The following is a 24184-nucleotide window of genomic DNA, read 5'->3' on the forward strand; positions in this document are numbered from 1 at the left end:
CTTTAACACTGGATTTGAATCTCATTATACAAAAATAAGACTAAATTACAAACACACGCTCTCCCCCCAATAACAGATATCAAGCAAATGTGACGTTAATTGAGGACTTACAGCACAAATAAATAAGGTAAAAACAGAAAAAACAAAGTACTTAAGAACACTTCAAAGGAAAATACCATTTACACAATACCAAGGTTAGTGTAACGACCCCATGTTGAGCCCATAATTTAATCTCTCTGATAGGCTGGTCAAATAAACAAACACGATCAATGAGTACATCCAGCCTCTGCTTTTTTTTCCAGAATATAAAAGAAGTCTAAAGATCGCTGCATTAGTCTTCTACATGCGTATTATTATTAAACCTATCTAATTTAAACGCTGTTAGATACCATACTGCATCTTTGGTGGTGGTGACGGTGAAGGCGTGGGGTGTTTAACACTAACCCTGAGAAGTGCATCATGTGGGGAAAAGAAAAAAAAGCCATCCATCTGCCACTCTGTCAAGGAATTAAGAGAAAGATATCACCCACAAAGTTAAAGTCACCCTAATACTAAGATCAAAAAGCACAACGACACCAAATAAAATCTTAGTGTCTTAAAGTGTAACAGCAAAAAATAAAATAACATAAAATTAAGGCACATCAGCAGTCTAGAGTACAAAATATAAAACCTTGAAATGGCAGAGCTCAAGCTTTTACAGCATTTCTATTAAACAATACAGGCTCCTGTGTGATGATTTCATTGAAGGCATTTCACAAACCAAGTAAAAGAAACACGTAGGACCACCAAAGGAGTCTCCTGACTTGTAATGCGGCTCAAAGTCTCTTCTGTACATAAATTTATATTTCTGTCCATTTCTTTGTGCTTCAGGTACACTCGGGCAGATTTTTCTTTTCTTAAGTACTTAGAAGTAGGGCTGGGCCATATCATACCGTTCACGGTAATACCGGTGTAATTTTGGGCAACGATAGGAAAATGAAATATCGCGATAGAATATGGGTAAAACGCGCATGCGCAGTGCCTTTGTTTACATACGCACATGGCGGCGACGCAGAATGAGAAGAGCGAAAGTGGATCGTTAAATGAAACGGATGAACCAGAATTGGTTTGTAAAAATGCTGCAACTTCAGTGATGTGGAACTGGTTTGGCTTTCATCTGTCAGATACACAACAAAGCACTATTTTGCGGTAGAGCATGCTAGCGGGCCGTCGTTATTACCGTGTTGTTTGGAAAATATGGCACACTTAAAATCAATCCTTTGATTTTTCTGAAAATCGACAGCGCCCCTTATAATCCCGTGTGCCTTATGTATGAATTCTGGTTGTGTTTACTGACCTGGAAACGATTTTATGTGGTACACGGCGCTCAAAAATCTGTCAAATGTTTTAGTACGACTTTGCTAAGCTATGAACCCGCACTGCTTGATGGATTGTCGGAGCATTATGGCTATCGTAGGCAGGAGCCTCGCGGAGTGATACGTACTGTGCTTCAACATAATGTTACCGTATTGTGTGTGTATAACCTCTTTTTAAGTTTTGTGGATATTATACATGGTTATGTTGCCGATATGTCGGCCAATTTCCACTGGAAATGCCTTTTGGTTAAACTGTCAGCAAGGAATTTGCATTTGCACTGTTACATTTTTATATAACTTTAATGATACTAACCCCATGTTTGCCTACTGGTGGTGGTCAGAGGGCCCGGTGGCACCAGTGTCCGGCAGCCTCGCCTCTGTCAGTGCGCCCCAGGGCAGCTGTGGCTACAATGTAGCTTGCCATCACCAGTGTGTGAATGTGTGTGTGAATGGGAGAATGACTGAATGTAGTGTGAAGCGCTTTGGGGTCCTTAGGGACTAGAAAAGCGCTATACAAATGCAGGCCATTTACCATTTAATGCACATAAAAAAGCTGCTGTTTAAGTGAAAATACATTGATGGTTTTTTTTTGCATTAATAAAGTTGTGGAGTTGTAAAGTATTTTGTCTAGTGTCAATTATATCGTCAGTTATATCGTTATTGCAAATTTTCAAATGTATATCGTGATAAATATTTTTGGTCATATCGCCCTGCTCTACTTAGAAGTACCTAACAAGAACACATACAACAACAGTAGCCAAATATCATTCTCAGTTTAACTCTAATTTATTACATTAATAAAAACCTTCCCATTTTTTTCTCTTTAGCTAATATAACTTAATGTTAATAACAGCGACTGAACATTAAGTTAGCCTAAAGTCAGATTACTGATGTCGACATATCAAATTAAACATGTTTAAAAGACTAAAATAATGTGAAACAACTTTTCACTTGTGGAAAGTTTTTCTCTGTTGCCTTTGTTTTGGCATTTCTTTCACTAAAACATCAACAAAAGTGGACACAAGTCTGGCATTTTATGCATGAATAGGTCAGCGATCTTTGTCAAATCTCCTGAGCCAGACAGTAGGAGCAGAGAAGCATCCACTGGCAGCACCACCGTGTATGTATGTTTATGCCTTTTAAAACCAGGCATTTTAAGCAAGAGGAGGATCTGAGTGAGTGAGAAACCAGACGCACTACATCCTCGTATGATGGTATTTTGTCAGTCAGAAGGAAACCGCACTGTAAATCACATGCATTTTATCATCTGTTACACTCTAAATGGGGGCGTTATTTATAAAGCACAAAACAACCTTAGAAGCTAGAGTGAGATCATAACTTCATCACCAAAGTGTTTAGGTAATAAAATAAGATGAGCAGCAAGATTGTTTTTCATAGATTTCTATATATTGGGGCCAGAGCCTTTCGTTTACATACAGTCTATGTTCAGAGTGTTACTGAACAACAGTTGGTAAATCTGAACTCTAACCCATGTTTGAAGAATATTTTGCTTCTGTGGAAGGAACCCTGTTTACGACATTCATCGCAGCTGACATCACAACTGATCTGAACTTTGCCAACGTTGCAGCGTAATTTCTTTTTTAACACAATCCCAGTCTTAAAGTATTTTAAGGCACAAATGGATATCTGGACATTAAGCAGGCATAGTTCTGTATTTGACCACATTACAGCTAAGTATTCATTAAAACCAAACAAAAAGCATGAAATAAAAACTCCTCAGCAACATATCTTGAAGAAGCGCTTATCCAATAATGCACTCTTTCTAGATGCTGACATGCTGTAGGTGTTGCAGGTGGCAAAACTTAATCTAACAGTCTGCGCAGGAAGCCACACAAGTGTTATTAGTTCATTTTTAAGAACAGATTCAAAGTCTTTCCAAAGAACATAGAGTTTCTGTCTGTTAGCTTCAGTCAGGTAAACGTTAACCAAACAGGCTGAGGAAGCAGAGCGTCACAGCAGCTGCTCCCTCAATTTTAAAGGGCCAGGATCACACTTCTTCAAAGAAGGCCATCTGAGACATGTATGCAGAGTTTCTCTGCAAAACAAGAGAAGCGTGAGCAATCATGGAGTAATCAGTAATTCTAAAAATACAAATGCAAACATTTTCAAGTATTTCATATTTGCCACATAAATGCTTTTAGCATTACAAAGTATTTACAACAGTAACTATTTACCAAGTCTGCTGATCCTGTATATCCTTAATTTAACTGAATCATCAGTTTACGGCTGCATATTACATTCTGCTATCTTCAGGGCTAACTCGGTGAAACAGAAATGCCAGAATTCGAAGTGCAACGGTTTGTGTTACATGTTAAGATGCAATTTGAAATCATTTTCTTCTATGTGGTAAAATATTGACATAACAAAAGCAATTCCTTTGAAGATGTTTTCACATCAGTATAGTCAAAGGATTGAATTTAATATGAAAGAAAGCCAGGACGATGGATAACCTTTGAGTACAGTACCAGTCCACTTTAAACCTCATTTGTCATCATTATAACATTTTCTTTAATCTAGACTTTTCTTAAATTCGTGTTAGAGAGATATTGTGGTGCTCTGGTTGTCCTTTGGATAATGAGATCTGAAATTCCAGCAGTGATTCAAGCTCAACAGGACAAACAGTAATTACCAGTGATGCAGTGAGTACACAGGCCAAATAAAAACTGAATTCAACTGAACTGATTGCGGTGGACTGCGTGTTTCTTGTAAACCTAGTTTATGCTGAAAAGTTTTTAAATTAGAACATTTATAAATGTGCTACAAATGAAAACAATCAATGACCTTAGGAGATAATATAAGATAAAAATAAATGATAAACACAATCTGCTTTTTGCATGTTAATGTTAATCTAGAATTTTTGAAATTTTAAGAAATATTACCCAAAAAATTACATTTTGCACTTAAACTGTCCAAAATTTCATTTTGAATGAAAAGGTTATGTTTGGATATCAGATGTTTGTTCACAACCTGATTAACCTCCTAGGACCTGGCATCCACATATGTGGGCATCACGTTTTGGGTTATTTAGACCAAAATACTCAATTTTGCTCTACAAGGGCCTGATATCCACTTATGAGGACATTATACTGCTACTGTTCTATCAAAATTTTTAAACGAATATCCTCATATCTGGCTCTCATTTTTCTTAAAAACAAAAATAAGGTTAAAAAAAAAAAATCTGGTAATTCTTTGTTTTTACATTCATCAGGTCCCAATCAGCACAAATATCAAAGAAATTCAAAATGCATGCTGTGGAAGCGTTTGGGTCTTAGGATCATTAGTGGGCGTGAGCTGCAGTTACTGGTTTGGTTATACTAACACTCTGACACATAACTAAGCATCAATAAAACTAATGACATTACATGAATGGCTCATACGTACGTTGCTGTGAGCTATGTAGACGGGCTCTGGGATGTACCCCCTCGCCTCACTGTGCAGGTTGTAGAGGCTGGCCTGTTGCTGCTGCTGCTCCTCCAGCTTCAGAGACTCGATCTCAGACTTGAGCTCCTTCAGCTGGTCCTGAAGATGTTTGCTCTTCTCCATGTACTCCAGCCTGTATTTATGCATGCCACAGTATCATCAACAAACAGCCAAACTGTCACTCTAAAGTGCCGTTGCAGGGGATTTAAACCCCGGCTTACCTCTCTCTCTCAATCTCCATAGAGAGCCGTTTCATGTCGGAGTCCTTGAAGTCGAGGCGTGCAGGTGGTGACTCACAGGCAAAGTCGGCTGCTTCAGGAGGAGCAGGAGGAGCAGGGGGAGCAGAATAAGCTGCTATGAGCTGGAAGACAAGCACACAGATGTCATTTAAGTATAAATATTCACAAAGGTAAAGCACATTACACTTTTAAAATCTGGGGTCACATGAGGGCAAAAAACCAAAATAATTCACTGAATTATCATTATCAGAACATTCAGTTTTGTGTGTAATACCACTGCTATTTGAAATCCCTCATTTTGAGCAATAACACATAAAAGCATACAGCTTTCTCTATCTAACTTGGTTACTAACAAAGTTCATTTATAGTGAATGATATAAAACACATTAATGTTTTGTGGGGTTTTTCTCGTCAATTATCCACACTAATAAATATAAATCTGCAATACTAATAACACCCACAGATTTCGCACCTCTTCTCTTGCCATTAAAAACATTCTGGGAGACATGAAATCGCTAACTTCAAGAAATAAATGAGGGATGTTATAGAACAATGATAATCCTCCCTAAAAAATAACTTTGAAGATCTCAAATTGATGGTCCATATTAAGCTCATAAAGCAGCTAATCAATGGCCTTTGCAGCGTAATAACACGGAGATCAGAGCTCTTATAATGAAAACAAACTCCTTCAATCTACAAAAGAAATCCAGGCATCACAGAGATCAGAGAAGCAGTAGTGTGATCAACGTACAGGGTAGGTTGTTTTGGTGATCTCCAGCAGCTTCTGCTTGGCTCTCCTCTCAGCATCCTTTGCCTCAGTCAGGTCCTGTTTCAGGTGATCAGCTTCCTTCAACCTGGAATCAAAGATTTAGTCAGTTCAACTAAGAGTAAAGTAAATACATGTTGATTATTATCAGAGCAGTACTTTTTTCTTTTCTTTTTACAACTTATTCTGAAACAAAAGGAACACAAATGAAGCATTATAGGCTTCTTATCAAAGACATGAAGATCATCATGTGTCTCTCGATGACATGACAATTGGGGGGCTTTTATCCTCCTTTCGAAGTGATTTGCAGACCTATTTATGCATAGCACAGTTAGCACATTTATACCTAGTACATTTATATATAGCAGTTTAGGTTTAGGTTGAGTTTAGGTGATTTCAGTAATTAAGTTTAAGTGATCGTGTGCCTTTGAGTTTAACAATGCATGTTTAAACCCAGCCTTAATGTTATAACAGAATCAAGATAATGACAGAGCAACAGACCCAGTTTTTCTAACACATTCATTTTAGAAGTGAACCCCAATGCTGTTGGTGGTTGAATGCTGGGTTTTGAGAGGGAAGAAAACTGGATGGAATCAAAAGCATATCTCGGGTTTCCTACATCTTTTTTTTTTTTACTCATTTTGAAAATAGAATAAGTGGAAAACTATTTTTAAAATTACCACCACATGCCAGCTTCGGCTAAATCTTTGCAGGTTTATGTGAAATATTTTTAGAGGACTTTTATTAATAGTGTTTCATTTATTTAGTTACCAGTTGATAAATGTTATGCACGGACAAAAGTTATAAAGGGATTAAATTTTAACTAATGAAAATATCTCAAATAAAAACTCAAATGATTTCAGACCTCCGCTCAGACTGCTCCACCAGTTTTACAGCCAGCTGCTCCGCCTCCCTCATCTTCTGCTCCATGAGCCTCTTCTCCTCCTTGGTCTTCATGGCTGTGACCTCTAACCTCTGCCTCTCTTGCTCAGCTTCTGCAGCTTTGTGGGCCAACAGCTTCGCTTCCTCCTCAGCAATCTGAGCTTTCTCTGCCAGCAGGTCTGCTGTCTCCTCAGATCGCAGCTGGACAAAATTTATTTAACATTTAATCCAAATTTTTACAAAGTTGCATAAGATAAACTCTGAAAATTCAACAGTTATCTCAGGTAAATGACAATATTCTCACCAGTGCCTCATTAGCCAGTCGTGCCTCATCCTGCAGCTGGAACAGTCTTCTTTCCATTTCTTCTTTTGCCCGTTCCGCTTCCTCCCTCATCTGTTTCTCCCGTGCCAGGATCTGGCGCTCCATCTACATGGCGGCCCATTTAAAGTTTGTTAACCACAATAAAAGATTTATGATGGATCACTGTGAGCATCCTATCTAATGTGATGTTCCAGTGGAGTTGAGACCACAGACCTTCTTGCGGGCCTTTTCCTCTTTGGCTTGAGCTTTCATCTGCTGCACTTCAATTGAGTCCACCTTCCTCCTCCTCATAAACAAATCATGATTCCCAATGCACAACTGCAGGATCTAAGGAGTCAGGTGAAACATAATCAGCACAAACTTACGACATACAACATTTAACCTTTAAGTAGATGACATCACAAACACAGAGGCAAACCAACCAGCTTGTTGACACGCAGCTGAGATGAGTAGAACTTGAAAACATCTTTCTTCTTGTCCAGAGGTTTGATTGTGAACTGGAACAACATGAAAACAAAAAAACAAAACAAAACATGCAGATTAACCGAGAGCACAGTTTACAACAGATCAATATGAAAGAAAATATGACACTGAAAGAAAGCAGTTTCCAATACACAGCTGTAAGGCTGTAATAATATAACAAAAAGGCAGTTCAAAATCAAAACCAAATGTCACACAGGCACGTTTGTTAACATACAACTTAAGATGTACATGAAAAATGTTACAAAAATATAAATAAGAAAAGTTAATTATCTGCATATATTAAATAACAATGCCCCTTAAATAAAATGTTATTTTCTTGCATACCAAAGACTCACATTTGTGCAATCAAGAAAATGCAACGCTTGCATGCAAAAGTATGAAATGGAATAAAATGAGGAAAATGTTATCCCTTTTTCTAGCCAGTGAGTTTCTTTGTAAAAACTGGGAATAATTATAAGGATATATATCTATCTGTCTATATATCTCTATATCTCTCTCATATATATATATATATATATATATATATATATATTAGGGGTGCAACGATATTCGTATCGATATTGAACCGTTCGATACAGTGCTTTCGGTTCGGTACGCATATGTATCGAACAATACAACATTTGTAATTTATTTTATCAACTTTCCTTCTGACGATGCTGTCTGTGTTGAGCGCTCAGTGAATCTGCGTTCGACTACTCCGCCTAGGCTGCACTGTCGACCCTAGGCGGAGCAGTCGAACGCAGATTCACTGAGCGCTCAACACAGACAGCATAGTCAGAAGGAAGAGCGCAGGGCAAGCTAGCGAGACAGAAGTTAAGCTCTCCTTGCAACATGGACCTCATTCAGATCTGGCGTTTGGAATTATTTTGGTTTTCATATGACGTATGACCCTGAAGGTAAGCGAGTCATGGACTAAAGTAAAACAGTATGTTGGATGTGCCATGCAATGCTCAATTACATGGGTGGGAACTAGTGTGTTAGCGCAGTTAGCTCGTTAACGTGTTGGCCGTCTAGCCCCATGCACGGGGTGATCGGCGGTAGCTTGTTAACGGAGATTTGCCGTGTTGTGGCGTTAAGGTCATTTCAACGAGATTAACCTGAAAGCACTAGTGGGAACACAACGAATATGACTGCACATTTACGCCGACATCATCCTAGTGCAAAGACAAAAACAACAAGCATGCTACTAACTTTAGCCGAGTCATTTAGACAGCTGTTAGCACATGATTCTCCTTATGCTGCTGAGAATATAGCCCAGAAGAAGCGGATAGTATAGCTTTTATTTTGGAAAGAGACATTTCTCTGTAATAAACTCTCTTTTCCAAAGATGAGTGATTCCTCAATCAGATACAGGGCTCGCAATATCGCTAGCCCGACGTCCTGGGGCTAGCGATTTTTTCAGTCGGGCTACCAAAATCTATCTCTTCCCTGCCCGTCGGGCTATTGTAGGAAGGAAAAATACATGTCAATGCTTTTGCATTCTTTCAGAAATGTAGCTGGGTAATTATGTCATTGGCATCGGTGAGCCACTGTCAATATGTGACATATTGAAATTGCGTTTGAATTTGCGCTTGTTTTTTTGCTTTCACTTTGCAATCGTGCGAACTGTGTATAGAGAGCGACAGCACTGATCTGTGAGTGATGATAATTTGTGCACCAATTCCTCTGACATCGTCTTATTAATCGTTAGCTTACTATGCAAACATGACAAGTGAAATCTCACGCAGCAAGCTTAAACATGTGAGAGGTTGATCGCGCAGAGAATCGCTGAGCTTATGTGAGTGCCTGTGTAAAAGCAGCAGGATATATATATTTTAGTTCTGCTGAGCCAAATAAGACAGGTCAGGGTGAAGAAGTGACAGCCAAAGAAAAGCTTACCACAAAACGGAGAAGTTATGACAAATCAGACTATAAGGCAAAAAGAAAGTGCAGCTTTATGGTTTCATGGACAAAATAATTTCTGTGGCTTCAATATGACGAGCTAAATAACCAGGGGTGCACATAAGTGGTCCGCAGGTGCGCATTCGCTGTCAAAATAAAAAACACGCACAAGGGTTAAATTTAAAAACTGTACTTTTGAGTTAAAATATATATTTATAATTTTAATAAATGACAAATTAAAAAGGCATGAACATTTTTTTTGTATCGAAAAAATATCGAACCGTGACACCAAAGTATCGAACCGAACCGTGAATTTTGTGTATCGTTGCACCCCTAATAAATATATATATATATAACAACAACAACACCAAAACAGAGCAAGATGCCCTGTGACAGGTTACATTGTTAAGCTGTAACTGAAAAGCTTTTCAGAAGGGTGTCTGGTAGCTGACACACAAAGATAATTTTTGGCCAGGCAGTTCATTGCTGGATAGCCAACTTTATGTTCCTTCCACCATTTGAGGGGGTCAGCATCACAGTCTATGTTCCAAGAAGCTTGCCAGTGATCTTTTCTTTTTAGTCAAATGTGCTACGGCTGCTCATCGAGTATAATTTTAGTGAAACATAAACAACATTGTCTCATCCTGCATCCTTTTTAATGTCTTAAAAACTCAATATATTGTCCAGACTTACACTCAGCTAGTATTTAACGAGTGTTTCCAGGAAATCTGGTATATTTGCACAAACTATGGTTGAAAAGAAAAGGAAAATATTAAAATTAAGTGAATGTCTCTATTAAAAAAAAAAAAAAAAAATCATGATGTGATATTATAGAAATCTGTTCACTACTTTTATTACAAATTATATCAGTAAGGAAGCTGACTAAATATTAACTGATAATTTATGGCAAAGGGGTGGGATTAAATAAGCGTTTACTTCTTCCCACTCCGTTTCAACATGTAAATTAATCAGAACGGTAGCTATATTGAAATGTATTGATTTTATTTTGTATAGTATTTTTTTTCTGTCTTATTTTCTTTTCTAAATGTACCTGTATATTGTTTACATGTTTGAAATAAATTACCAATCAAAGTGTCTGTTAGGACCCAAAACAAATTGCAAGAAGGTTTCTAGTGCAGCAAACCTTGTAACGGAATTCATATAGTAACAGCCAGCAACCCATGGACGTTGCTGGCTGTTACTCACTGTTGATCACGTTCACTGTTACTGAATCTGTACTCACCAACTCTTCCCTAGGCCAGAATGACTCTGGATGACATTAAAATGTTGAAAATACAAATTTGATGGAATAGGACCAAAGATGTGGAATACAATCCAAGCGTGCCCATGAATGCTGCATTTATGTTTTTAATGGATTCTCAGATACACAGACACAGTGATACAAAACAGCCATTTAAAAATACCCACAAGTGTCTCAATTCAGGTGGCAGGAAAGTAATGAGAGGCAAAAAAATTGCAGACAAAATATATCAATCTAAGAGTATTTTAAGCATATTATTTTGGATGTGAGCATTATGCCCAGTTTGTCTGCAGGACAGCCCACTCCTTGCCCTTACCTCCTTTTCACTATAGGAGATATTACGGATGCCGCTCCAAGGAAAGGACTTGTTAGGGGCGAGTTTGCTGCTGGGGCTGTAGATGTGAAGACCCTGGGCATCAACTCCAAGTAGGAGGTTTGTGTCCCTCTTATTTTGCTGCCAATATATGTAGAAACACAAATGTTAACCCAAGAGACAGCAAAGTTAAATGTCAGATTCAAAAATGTGAAATCAAATCATACTAATTCACACTCACAGTAATTTCAAAGTAGCTGACACCATACATCTCAAGATCCTGAGCAATCTTTAGGTATTCCATCTCAGCTTCATCTCTATATGGACGATGTGAAAATAAGAAAGGGGATCACACAATGATACATCGATTACACTTAAACTACATGATCTAGTGCAATCTTTTGCTAAAGGTGTTAATAAGTCTTCACATGCTGGTCTTCAGCAGCCCCTTGGGTCAGCTGTACCTGGCGAGGCCTCTGTGCTCGGCATACCAAGCTGTGATCTTCTCCTCCCACATGTCTGCTGTCATTTGGTACTGCATCACAACCTGGGATAAAGACACAGGATCACAGGGAAAATGTTAATACACTGAATGCACAGATGGTGTCTGACAAACTTGGCCAGAAATGACTGCTAACTAAAGAAAATAATTCTGGGAAGCACCAGTTTTCATAGGTCAAATCTGCACAGAGACCTGTATACTTACTGTTTTTGGCAAAAGCTCATCTTGTGCCAGGAAGCCTGGTTTATGGAAGTTTGGATCATAGTCTCCATACTGAAAGGGAAACAACAGTAAACAAGAAATCAAACATTAATGACACACAGAGGAAAATATTTATTCAGAGTTTGGTTGAATAACATAGGTCATTAGGATCTGTGCAGTAAATAAGTTGCCCTTCATCAAATTTTAGCCCTTTTGTATCTCATGAATGCACTGCTCTTCATCCTGTCCATATAACTAATCTGCATTATATTGATTTTGTTTCATATTTGCACGATGGTCTCCAGCAGCAAATGTACTCCAGGAGTCTAATTATTTTCAGATAAAAGAAGGCTGAGCAACTGCTGGTTTAGTGAGAATTTGACCCTCCAAATTTTCTTACCTTAGCTTGGACGGCATATGATGCCAGCAGAACTGAAGCTTCAGGGGAGCAGAATATCTCTTCATCTAATATCTGTTTTTTTACCTAAACAAGAGTTTGACAACATGTGTGAACATGTACTGAGCTACATAAAAGCTTCTTAGACATGAGGTAAATGCTACACACAGGTTGAGTTAAAAGTCAAAATAAACTAAAGGAAAGAAATTCACCTAAAGGTTTCACCACAAAGTTATCAGAGTACCTGTAAGAAGAAGAGGTGTTGAGTTATTTCTTGAACCAGCTCTTCTTCTACTTTTTCCGGGAAAAATTTAGCAAGGAAATTAAATGTTATGGGAGAGTCCTTAGGAACCTCCTGGTCCAAGACCTTGATGAAAGATGAAAAGAAAAAGTTATTATATTGTGTTTATACAACCATTCAAAAAAAGTTGGGGTATTGGGCAGAATACAGTGATCTGCAGATCCTATAAAGCCATATATGTTTTACAGAAGAACATAGAAAACATCATGTTCCATTCCACGGAAAACAAATTTCTCAACTCATTTTGAATTTCTCTCTTCCAGCATGAAGAAATATTTGCACGCTGAAATACAACGCTGACTGATCTAGCCAATATAAATGTCTTATTTAAGCAACCTGTATAACCTTCCAAATATCCAGGTGACCTCTTTTTCCGGGAAAGCCTTCCATAATTCCATACTTCATAGTAGAGTCCAGGTACTGCCTGGCTGCAGTTCACCAGCTGAAATCATTTGGTACTCCATGGTACAAAAAATACGAAAAAGCTAGAATATTAACTCTGACAAGAACGGGACAACATTCATCTCCCAGAAATCCAGCAGCGGCTCTCTTCCTTTTCCAGATTTTTACAGACCGGTATTAAAAGAATAGTGCATGCTTCACAGTGGTAAACATGACCCTGTCCCAACTTTCCTAAAATGGGACATTTTTGCCGTTCAAAGATTTTATATGCATTTATAGTCTATTGTGAATAACATGTGGCTCTATGAGGTCTGTAAATTATTGCGCCATGTTTTTATTGACATTTTACACTCTTTTTTTTTTTTTTTTTTTTTTTAATTGGGGGTTTATTTGTTTATTTTTGGATCTCAGAGCCAGTCTCCTTAGAAATATCCCTTCACTTACCCGCTTGTCTGGTTTTAGCCAGGCATAGGTATCCTTTACTGTGTACCTAAGTCCAAAAAACCAGGTCTCCCTCAAACCAACAGTTCGACATACCAGGTCAAAGAGGTCTTTACCTTTCCACTTGACCTGAAAAGAAAGGAGTTAGAAAGATATGAGCAAGTGAAAATGCTCAAAGCAAGGGTATTTGCAGCTGGAGCCCTTTAACTGTCCTGTCTCAATATAAAGAAAAATGTAAGAATAATTATTATAAAAATGTTTCAATCCTGGTGTACTGGCAGGGCTCCCTGCAGTGTGTTGTAGTGTAGGTGGGACACATCCCCAAGAATCTAATGTATCCTGTGAAATGTAATCTTTCACAGGACAAAAATGAGCTGTGGTTTAAAAAGATAACATATCAATGTTTGTGGGGGGAAAGCAGCGGTATTATTTCACACAGCAGAGGCCCCACATGAGTATAGCCATTGTTGACTGTCATTTACTTGCTCAATCAATCACAAGATAACGTGTGTCAGGATCTATAACTGCTGCTGATAAACTATCTCCTGGGTAAACCCACACATGAGGTTGCATGACATGCGTCTTAGATTACAGCAGTGCCCTTCACGTTTAAAACCAGTGAAAGGCCTCGTACAATTTTGCCCAATTTAACTTTTGCAAGGTGTGATGCATGGACTTTTCAAGCAATTCTTTACTGTTAATCTGGGGGTTCATTTTAAAGGAGCCAAAGATTATATATAAAAATGTAATCACAGTTAATTATTATACTTCGACATATCATACAGGCTCGCATATATCCATACCTCGCAGCTAAACTCCATTTCAGCATCCATAGTGATAACTTTGACTTTAAAAGTCTTTGGCTGCTTCTTCTTTAATCCCAGGATAGACATTTTGAAGACGTTTCGGTCAAAAAGCTGTGGAAAAAAATTAACACAACAGATTATAGAGCTACAAATTACATTTAACAAGTGATACGATGAACCAACTCATGACTTAAGCAGCACGTTTTTAATGTAATTTACAGTGTTAAGCGCATGGAAGGAACTGCTTCTTGATCATGTTCTCTTTAGCATCCAAACGATAATTTAGTTTTTCCAGCGGCTTTAGAGATACGAAAAAAATTAATCAAAACAACATGCATTAAAAAGTTAGATGGGGCCATTACCGCTTAATAAAGTTTGAAACTTCTGGTGTCCAACAACTCTGAGAAGAGGCAGGGCTTTTGTGTGGGGACAGCAATGCTAGGCTAACATTTACTACAACAAACAGCAGTTAGCTTTCCAGCTATGCCACGAAAACCGAGCAGAAAAAGTTGTAGAAAGAGCGAAACTTTTGAGAAACTCCCATGATGAAATACATCTAATTAAGCGAAATTCAGATGTTAAAGCTGATTCAAATAACACTTGGGAACAACTGTGCTAACTCTCTCGGTTTTAGGTGGGTTAGCTTTCTGTTAAAATCTAGGACGACTTTCCAGAAGATTTTTGTTTTGATTCCCAGACACTCTACAGGTGGGAACACGAATAGCAACTGTGGATAACGCTACTGCGCATGAGCAAGCGCGAGTTCAAAGGCCTCCTTCGGTGGTTGTTGGGAAATACTGGTTCCAGGCGTGGTGTGTGGCCGTGAATGCAGCAGCTAGCAAAGATCACATACTATAAAATAAAATGTATAGGAAAGAAAATAATCTGAAAGAATGTAAACGCCTCTTTATGGCGGAAAAAGAGCAGAGAAAGCTGCCTCTTTCCCTGAAAGACTCTACTGAGGGAATAGCTTGCCCGCTCTTTTATACAGTCATTGGTTGCTTCCTGGTGTTGCTGCACAGGCTCTCGGTGTCCCCGATTCAGTTTGCAGCAGTAGTCCTGTCTTTATTGTTGGAGTGTGAACGGAGAAAGAAGAAAGATCCAGGGAGACGACCGCTGGTAAACTGGCGCCCTGTCTCTGTATCTTTACACGTATACATATATGTATGTATGCAGCAGACTGTGTCTTCTACAACCGTAAAAGAAATCAGACAAGTGAGTGTGCAAGCCGAAAGAGCCCGTGTTATTTATTACATTGCAGAAGTTATAATAATACAATAAACATAATAATGATAATAATGTGCAGCTGTTGTGTTAATTGATTAATGATTCAGTCTGTTCAGACAAACGTATGCTGGTTTTAGTTTCCAAAATTGTTCATTTTTGCTCTTTAATTAGGCTAATGTGAAAGTAGTCAACAGATCTGTTGAGTAGACGAACAAATTAAATTTATGATGACTGACAGAGCAATTAAAATCTCAAAACCAAAAATTAAATTAGCTAGAAAATGAACCAAAGAATGTACGCTGCCTATATATTAAGACTGTATCTGTAATGTGTATGCACACTTGGAGTCTCTGGTTGTTATGATTTTGCTTGACTATGTTTGTTTCTTCTCAGCAGGTGTGTATATAATGTCAGCTGTGGCTAACACATTTGAAAATGTGAAAGCAGTTATTCTATCAGCCCATAAAAACACAACATCAACGGACAAGGTCTCCTTTTACAACTCCTGGGCAGAGAACTATGATCAGGTGAGATAACCTTACCTTTTATATTTTACTAATACTTGCTGATTTTTATTATTAGCCACATCACTGCCTATATGGCTTGTTTTTCTATTCTAGTTCCTTGTAGTTTACATGCTTAAATGTTATCTGTATTGTTATAATTTTAGGCACTAATGTTACATTTGTCACTCTGCTGTTTTGTATGGTATAACCTTTAGTCTACTGTAATTTTTTAGCAATGTTTGACACGTACTAATCTTTTGGATGGATATCTAATGGATAATAGTGAAAATATTGGTACTTTTTTCCAGGTAAATAAAAGAAATTGTTAGCACAGTGCAATTTTATTATAAGAAGAAAATGCATCTGAAAATACAATGTTGTGAAATTTATCGTTACATATGTAATATAAAGTAAAAGAGTACAAATTACAGTTCTATAGGATTTATCTGATGGAACAATGTTATGTATGTGTTTCATACATAATTAATGGGTAACTGTTCATGTTTTTGAGTAGGATGTGGCTGTCCTGGATTACCGTGCACCAACTCTGGCAGCAAACTGCATCTCTTCCCATTTCAGTGGAGATCGTGAAGGTGCCGTCGTATTGGATGTGGCCTGTGGTACAGGACTGGTGGCCACACAGGTAAAATAGAAAAAGAACACATGGCCTCAGGGAGAAACTGTAAATGTGCAGTCTTAATGAAGTGATTTGCAATTTAATATCTGACAAATCCTTTTTTGAAAACATTGTTGATATTTGATCTTTTTCAGTCTAAATAAATGTCTAGAAATTTCTTATAATGTAGTGACCTTTTCTTTCTTGATTCTACAACTTAATAACTATGTGTCTGATAACAACCTAAACATGTTGCACAGTTGAAGAAACTTGGATTTGGAAAGTTTGTGGGGGTAGATGGAAGCAAAGCTATGTTGGAGTTGGCAAGACAGAGCGGGTTGTACCAGGATTCGAAGCAGATCATGCTGGGAGAGGAGCCACTGCCTATCCAGTGGGGTATTTAAAGCTTTATTATTATTTTATCCAAGTCATTAATTACTGTGTAATTTAATTTTCGGTTCTCAGGTAAGATGCTTTTAATTAGTGCTTGTGTGTCTCTATTTTTCAGAGCTATTTTAAAATTATAGCATTTCAAGTGATTGTTTTCACGTTTTTTTATTGTTATGAAATCTAAAATCATAATTTTAAAAAGTAAAAGAATTACTGTTATTGTCATATGATATTATTTATCTTTATATTTTATACAACACTTACCTGTTATTGCTTTCCTATGTCATTGTCATTCTCTGTACTCATATTAGGAAATTGTCCTTATTTCTGCTCAAGATAATTTTTTTATGTTGTTAAATTATAAATTTAATTGGCTCAAGAGTTGGCAGTTCATCCTGTAATCGGAAGGTTGCCGGTTCGAGCCCCGGCTCTGACAGTCTCGGTCGTTGTGTCCTTGGGCAAGACACTTCACCCGTTGCCTACTGGTGGTGGTCAGAGGGCCCGGTGGCACCAGTGTCCGGCAGCCTCGCTTCTGTCAGTGCGCCCCAGGGCAGCTGTGGCTACAATATAGCTTGTCATCACCAGTGTGTAAATGTGTGTGAATGGGTGGATGACTGAATGTAGTGTAAAGCGCTTTGGGGTCCATAGGGACTAAGTAAAGCGCTATACAAATACGGGCCATTTACCATTTATAAGGACATGCTTTCATGTTAAAAGATTATGCCCATCTTTTAAGTCCAAGCCTTATCCTTAAACCACTAATTCCCCTTTTCTACCTTTTGCAGTAGATTTGTTTGATGTGGTTGTGATTGTTGGAGGACTAAGTTTTGGTCATGTCCCTCCTGCTGTGGTCAGAGATCTGTGCAAGTCCACCAAACCAGGTGTGAATATGTTTTTGCTGTTGTTGTTCCAGTGCTGTCTCACCTACAGTTTCCCATCACTTTACTGAAGATGAGCTCTCATCACTTACTGCACTATCATCTCTTTCCACCAGGTGGCTATATTTGCATGACTACCAGAAGTAACCAGGACAATCTGGAGTACAAAGGCTTTCTTGACTCTGAGCTCAGGCAGATGGAGAACGAGGGGCTTTGGACTTGTGTGGAGGTCACAGAGGTGGAAAACTGGGAGAGAGCTGTGTCGGAGCACGAGGATGGCTACATATCTGGCGCTGTATATCTCTACAAGAAACTATAATTATACATGTATCACAAAAGTGTATGGTGGTTTAAAATCACACCAGCAAAGGTGCAAAATAGACTTATTAGAGAAGAAACAAAAACTGGATAAAATTGACGTAAGATTAAAAAGGAAGGCTTGATTTTTGCTTTTGCAGAATTAAGTAGGCTCAAAGATGGAAAGCTGCTTTCAACCAAATGAGTATCTTGCAACTGAGTAACAGACTTTTCCTTATTGAAAGTAAATGAACCATTTTCTAAATAAATGGTTGTATAACTTGTGTCTGTAACTGTGTCTCTTGTGCATTAATATCTGCCATCCACTAATAAGTGAGTTTATGAGGTTACATTTTCTAATTCAGTGATTCAGTTGGCTCAGATGTTAGGTTATCCCCTTTGTGCTTAAAACTTTATTAACTTTATTTGCTATTTGTTTTAAATTTTAAAACTAATCAAGTCGACAAGAAATTGGACAATTATGCTTCTGTACACCACCACGGTGGATTTTATGTTAAGCAACCAAGATGAAGTGTAGATGTTTTACCAATGACCTGACCCTGTTTAACAATATTATATACAGCATCAGATACAGTTTTAGGTGACTGAAAGCCTAGTGGTCAGTCTGCATTTCATATGGACGTCTTGAGGAGTGAATCTCTAAATTTTTGCTTGGGTCACTGGGCTGGATTTCTAAAATTTTATATTTTTGAAGACATACAACCAGTGTTCATATCCTTGTGAGACCCAGCCTATCCATCTGTTCCATTCCATTCATCCAGTAGTGGACACAAATCACAAAAAAAGTTAAACTAAACCTTTTTTTTTTTTCCTCCTTTCCTCCTTCCTTTTTTATCCTCCTCCTCTGGAGGATAAAACATGGATTCTTCAGACCTGATTCTTAGTCTAGAAAGCTAGAAAGACTTAATTTCATTCACCCAAGGACTAACAATATACTTAAATGTTCTTTTCAAATGTTACATTGTATTAGACTAAAGACAAACAAAAGAATGCAATAAAAATGTAAGTGTGAGCCTAGAGTGTATGAATTGGCTATAGAGCAAAAAATTAAAAAAAAAAAAAAGACATGCAGGCATCCATCACACACAGAGAGAAGGGACAGGTAGAAGGTGGGGGGGGGGGAGCCAGAGACGAAGAAAAGGACAACAGGTGGCAGTGTAAGCAAGCTCGAACCATACCGCATATTGTGAAGGACAAAACAGCAATGTGTATGAAATGTTTTTTTTAAAAAAAAAAAAACAACCAACGTTTAAAGTGTCACTCAGTATTCCTGCTGGTCCATTTATGCAGAAAATTTCACATCTTTGTCTCTGATATAGCAGTGCTGCTCTGCGTGCACTATCCATCTGTAGGCTCTGGCTGGATGACTGCTTATCAGTCACCCATTTTGTTATTGGTCATATTTCTCTCTGGGTTTATCGCAGTGCATTATGAGCTGAAGAGATCTTTGGAATAAAAAGCAAATAACATATAAGTCATTTGCTACCTTTTGCCCTAATAGTAAGTCCTAATTTTGCTCTTTCTCTTGAATGTGTGGATGTTTAATTGTTCGACAATGTCAAGGCTCTGAAATTGTCTGCTGGCTGTCAGGTTTTGCATGATGCAAAGTTGATTTAAGGTCAGTTTACATATGTAGATTATCTTGTTTTCAATCACACTTTCCTTCACCTCTGCAGAATTTTGTGATGTGGTTAAGATTTCTTGAGCTCTTAGTTTTAGTCACATTTCTGTTGCTGTCATGAGAAAGCTGTGCAATGTCAACAGACCTGGTAAAATCCAGTTTAGCCACTTTTTTTTGTTTTTTGTTTTAATCATACTGAATTTTCAGCACTTTCATGCAAATGTTGCTTGAGGGAAAATCTGTAATACAAAATATGATCACTCCTAATCATGTTTCCTGCTTTCTGCAGAAAAAGGTTACCAGGTTTGTGACAAAGTGGAGGAGCAGTTGCAATTCTCTCCATTTGTCCCATTTGTGTTTACCTTTTTTTTTTGCACATTGTACACATTATTCTGTTTCCATGTATTTGCTATGATTTGCTATTTGTCAAGTAACATTGCTTCACTCACTATCCCGGGTTTGTTTGTGTAAGCGTTTTGTTGCTGGCAAATCAAACATTCTGCAAATTAAGACAAATACTAAGTTATGTTTCTTTATACTTTATTATGTTACAGATTAAGTCATTTGTTCATACTTACTCTGTTTGTCTTTTCAGTCATCATGAGTGTCAGGTGTGGGGAAACGCCCGCTTGGCATTTCCTCATTTTAAAGTCCTGATCATGTCACACATGACATCATCAGGTCAAACCAAGTGGAGGGGTTTCTTTGTCCAGAGAGATGCTTCCTTTTGTTTGTGTTCATGTTTAAAGGGATTTGTTGAATGCTTTTCCTTTTGTTAATGACTGCCATTTAGTTGTGTAAATGTGCATATTAGAAGTGTGTAGAGGTTTTGTGTTTTTAGATAACCTGAGTAGAGTTTTACATCCCTCAGTTGAGTGAGTGGTACTGGCTGGGCAATTGGAGGGAAATTGATGGCCCTATTTAAAGCCAGTCTCTACCAAATGCAGGAGAGAGGAGAGGTGAGCTGTGTCACCAGAGCCATGTTATGTTGAGTTTTGTTAAATGAATTGATTTGGGGGAAGTTTTGTTAAGTTATACATTAAATTAAGTTCACTGCAAATAAATTGCTCACCTTGGAAACCTAAATTGTCTGCATAGTCTGCTTCCCTACCACCTTCCTTGACGTTCGAGTCTGACTACTTCACAAGGTTACCTTCTGTTACCACCAGATAGATACATTTGCATGGCCTACTGAAATCACCATGACAATCGTCAATGCAAAACCATGTGAGCTGAAGCTGAGGAGTAAGAAGAGCTCTGGGAAGGCAAGAGGATGGGTGCTTATCTGGTGATGTGTAGAGTAGTGCAATGCTTTTGTAGTACAGTGTAGATTATACAAGTGAAGTCATATCAGGTCTTAAAACATGCTTTAAGACATGCTTGCAACAGGTATAACCTTAGAGAAAGCTTTTGTACATGACAGATGCATATTTCTATTTAAGGAACTACATTTTGGGCAGCTCAAAATATCACTAAGTAATTAAAACAACATGCATGATCACATGATACGAGCATGATTCACTGAAACTAAATGTTGAATCCTCAACAAACACACAATGCTTCCTCTTTTAACACTGCACACCTGCCTGTAACTTTACTTTCTGCCAAACCAGTTTGTCCTGTGGCTTTTAATTGCCAGGAACAGGACTGAGAGTCCAGGGGGATTCTAAAAGGCCCTTTTCCACCTCATGCCTCACATTATGTAAAAATTAGCTGGATACTTTTTAGATCAGCTCACAGTCATTTATTGAACAGCAAATGCAAAAGTATCAGTCAACAAAGTGCAATGACATTTCACTGTGCCAAATGGCATGATCATTAAAATAACAAAATAACAAAACTTTGTATTTTCAATAATTGAATTTCTTCATAGAGATATTCACCAAAGAGCTCATTCAATAATGTAATGCTTTCAATTAATGTATAATATATAATGTGTATGTGTCTAATAAAATATGTGTCTACTCAAAGGTAAAACCCTGCTGCCCATTTTAAACGAGAACTTTAAAAGTCTGAGGTAAACACCAAAAAATATATATATATCTGGTAGCAAATTAATGTTTCACATTTACAGTAACAGAGTTTAAATAGGAATTTGTTAGAAGTTAATTTGTCGCATTCTTCACACATTTCTTTGGCATGTTGATAAATGTACTCCTGAACTTTTCTATCTCATCCTTTAAAAAGGAAGCATCATGGAGTATATTTATACCCAAATAAAGTCAGTACACACTCACAAACAAAGAAAAGGCAACTTATAAATAGCAGTATAGTAAACTGTCTTTTGTGCCAACATAAGTACACATATTTAATTATATGTAATTATATTATAAGTATGTCTTTGGTGGGTTTGAGGATAAATCTTCCCCGTCACTCTTAACTGATAAGGTGTCCATTTCTGCTTCTTTCAGCTGAGACTTTGTAGATGGTACATCACTGTGTTTCGATTTTGTCGAGTCTGCCTTTTTCAGTTGTGACTTTGTTGAAGGTGCCCATGATTTCTCTGACTCCTCTTTTGAGCCCTGCTCAGACATATACTGATAGGACGGAGGCCTTGGGTACTGCTGGGGCTTTGAAGTCACTCCCTCATAGCCATGAGGCCTGGGGTAGTCCACTCCAACAGGCAGTGACTTTGCTGATGGCGCCCTGCTGCGATGAGAACCCCCCAGGTTGGACCCGTTGTAGGAGCGAACCACCTGGTAACGCACAGACGTCCTCTTCTCTGTGTCATGGGCTTTTATGGGGCGTGCGGAGCTGATGAATAAACCGCCTCCCAGAACAAGCAAAACAGATGCTCCCCAGCCAATGTAAAGACAGGCACCAATCTCCCTCTTCTGAGCATCACTGTAGGCACTGTAGAAGTTCTTCACTAAAGCCCCAGCCACCCAAGATGTAGGAATCAAACAGAACAGACCTGCAGCCATCAACATTGCTCCTGCCACAACAGCCACCTTGCCCTTTGCCCCATTTCCAGTTTCATCCAAGAAGCGGGTGCACTTTCCTCCAACAAAGGCCATAATAAGTCCTGCTGCACCTACAGTGATTGAAATGACAGTGAGAGCTCTGGCAGCCTGCATGTCACCACTGAGGGCAAGGAGGGACTCGTAAGGTTTACACTGCATCTGACCTGTGCTTTGGACCACGCAGGCCATCCAAATACCCTCCCAGAAAATCTGGGAGGTGACGATGGAGGTGCCCACAAAGGACGAGACCCTCCACATTGGCAGTAAGCAGATGACGATGACCCCTGCCCAACCGAGGAGGCAGAGGCCACTAGCAAACATCTGCATCCCCATCGAGGCCATAATGTAGGTCTGGAGAAAAAAAAATCTTTTTTGTAAAATCCTTGCAGAGTTTTAAAAGGTGACTTGCTGCGTTTCTTGATTTCTGCTGAGTCTCTTTTGCATTTGCTTGTCTTTTCCTCTGGTTGCTCTTCTCTTGTATCTTTCTCTGAGTGTTTCTTTGTCAGTCCTTCTCAACATGTGCGTACTGTGCGTACTTTTTCTTGCTACTGTTGCAGTGTTGTAAACTATGTATGTCAGGAGAGCCTAGTCTGTTGCAGTTGTTGTCCTGCCTACAGTATTTTGCTACTGGGATCGAGGCGTGTCTTACTTAAGCCTCACTTCATTTGTTTACAGCATATGTCCCTCCCCTTTTATACCATGTCTTTCTGCCTCTTCCTTCTTTACTTTTTACTTAAGCACCTGAGAGCATTCGTTCTTTTTTTGTCACCTGAGCAGACGCCTATGTGGTACTGGACAGGTGTAGACAGTGCCACACCTACTCTGTAGAAAAAATAAAGGACTGGAAGTTGACAGAGAGAGAGAAAGAGAGAGAGAGAAAGAAAATGAATAGGCAATGACATCACCCTCGCTCGTTATCTTTGCCTCATGAGAACATTTTGTAAACAACAGCTATGAAGTAGGCAGAAGAGACCGGTATAAACCAACGCCTACCAATGGTCTGTTCTGATGTTAATCTGTCACATACAATACCTCTGTGAAAATGCTGCATTTGATTAACAGGTGATTTAATTTGATTAAGAACTTAATACATGTGTTAGGTCAGAGGCCTCTTCACGCAGCTAATGTATTTGAATAATGTGCGCATGCAGAGTATGTGAAACAGAAGGAGGGTGGAATGTTTCCTGGGAGAGGACAGGACAGAAGTTTCACTTGAATAGCACACAGTGCAGAAAAACCTGTTCGAAATATGCAAAACCCCCGTACCACACAAGAGAACACACACTTATGTAAACTTGTGTGGCAGAAAATGAAACCTTTTTATCAAGCTCGAAATCATTTTTAATCTCTGACTTATAAAGGTTAAACTTTACAGGGGCTATGTCTGTGAAGGTTCTCAGTCATCCAGGTCATCATAGTCAAAGGAGCTTGCAAAGAAAAGCGTCTGGACTTCTTTAAGTTTTTACAGGGGCTATAAATTATTTTCGGAATTAATTTTATGGTTAAGCCTGATACAACACAGTGCATTTAATTTGAAATCTTTTTAAGGTTTACCTATTTGAACAGAGATATTTTGTGTAGATAAGCTCATGTATTGTAATTTGTACCACTGTGAATGACTTTTTCCCCCTTGTTTCCTCAGAAACAGAAACTATGCACGGTTTTAATGATT

At 38.4% G+C, this 24184-nt stretch overlaps 3 protein-coding genes across 6 annotated transcripts; 1 reads left to right on the forward strand and 2 right to left on the reverse strand.

Annotated features, from left to right (window-relative positions):
- Positions 1-2117: 2117 nt before the first annotated feature.
- nf2b (neurofibromin 2b (merlin)) lies at positions 2118-14737 on the reverse strand. The gene is made up of 17 exons (XM_040031957.1): positions 14356-14737; positions 13991-14104; positions 13191-13316; positions 12288-12410; positions 12047-12130; positions 11650-11718; positions 11408-11490; positions 11185-11260; positions 10947-11084; positions 7428-7502; positions 7219-7332; positions 6988-7110; positions 6667-6884; positions 5787-5889; positions 5018-5157; positions 4758-4929; positions 2118-3411 (listed from the first exon to the last, which is right to left on the reverse strand). The coding sequence occupies exons 2-17, from the start codon at positions 14078-14080 to the stop codon at positions 3364-3366; spliced, it is 1782 nt and encodes a 593-aa protein (XP_039887891.1). The 5' UTR covers positions 14081-14104; positions 14356-14737; the 3' UTR covers positions 2118-3363.
- An 83-nt stretch (positions 14738-14820) lies between these two features.
- On the forward strand, positions 14821-18200 carry mettl27 (methyltransferase like 27). 4 transcript variants are annotated; one of them, XM_040031959.1, is made up of 6 exons: positions 14821-15208; positions 15614-15747; positions 16241-16369; positions 16603-16738; positions 17518-17613; positions 17727-18200. In XM_040031959.1, the coding sequence occupies exons 1-6, from the start codon at positions 15160-15162 to the stop codon at positions 17927-17929; spliced, it is 747 nt and encodes a 248-aa protein (XP_039887893.1). In that variant the 5' UTR covers positions 14821-15159; the 3' UTR covers positions 17930-18200. The 4 variants fall into 4 exon arrangements, with proteins under 4 accessions (XP_039887893.1, XP_039887894.1, XP_039887895.1 ...); XM_040031960.1 differs by having other exon boundaries at positions 14823-15208; positions 15617-15747; XM_040031961.1 differs by having other exon boundaries at positions 14824-15112.
- A 2699-nt stretch (positions 18201-20899) lies between these two features.
- LOC120733653 (claudin-4-like) lies at positions 20900-23831 on the reverse strand. The gene is made up of 2 exons (XM_040031958.1): positions 22677-23831; positions 20900-22583 (listed from the first exon to the last, which is right to left on the reverse strand). Exons 1-2 carry the CDS (start codon positions 22852-22854, stop codon positions 21877-21879), a joined length of 885 nt encoding a protein of 294 aa, XP_039887892.1. The 5' UTR covers positions 22855-23831; the 3' UTR covers positions 20900-21876.
- Positions 23832-24184: the final 353 nt, after the last annotated feature.

This window comes from Simochromis diagramma, unplaced genomic scaffold, assembly GCF_900408965.1.
Source record: "Simochromis diagramma unplaced genomic scaffold, fSimDia1.1 OVJJ01000216.1, whole genome shotgun sequence".
NCBI classification, from domain to species: Eukaryota; Metazoa; Chordata; class Actinopteri; order Cichliformes; family Cichlidae; genus Simochromis; species Simochromis diagramma.

Bases quoted from the DNA above. Each gene is read 5' to 3' on its own strand.
- nf2b (XM_040031957.1), bottom strand. From the start codon at position 14,080: ATGTCTATCCTGGGATTAAAGAAGAAGCAGCCAAAGACTTTTAAAGTC. The intron at 11,261-11,407 runs GTACAGCTGACC...TCGTCCATATAG, and splicing joins GAGCACAGAGGCCTCGCCAG to AGATGAAGCTGAGATGGAAT. The intron at 5,890-6,666 runs GTCTGAAATCAT...CTTTGATTCCAG, and splicing joins GTGGAGCAGTCTGAGCGGAG to GTTGAAGGAAGCTGATCACC.
- mettl27 (XM_040031959.1), top strand. From the start codon at position 15,160: ATGTATGCAGCAGACTGTGTCTTCTACAACCGTAAAAGAAATCAGACA. The intron at 15,748-16,240 runs GTGAGATAACCT...GTTTTTGAGTAG, and splicing joins GGGCAGAGAACTATGATCAG to GATGTGGCTGTCCTGGATTA. The intron at 17,614-17,726 runs GTGTGAATATGT...TCTTTCCACCAG, and splicing joins GTGCAAGTCCACCAAACCAG to GTGGCTATATTTGCATGACT.
- LOC120733653 (XM_040031958.1), bottom strand. From the start codon at position 22,854: ATGGCCTCGATGGGGATGCAGATGTTTGCTAGTGGCCTCTGCCTCCTC. The intron at 22,584-22,676 runs GTCAGATGCAGT...CAATCACTGTAG, and splicing joins CTGCGTGGTCCAAAGCACAG to GTGCAGCAGGACTTATTATG.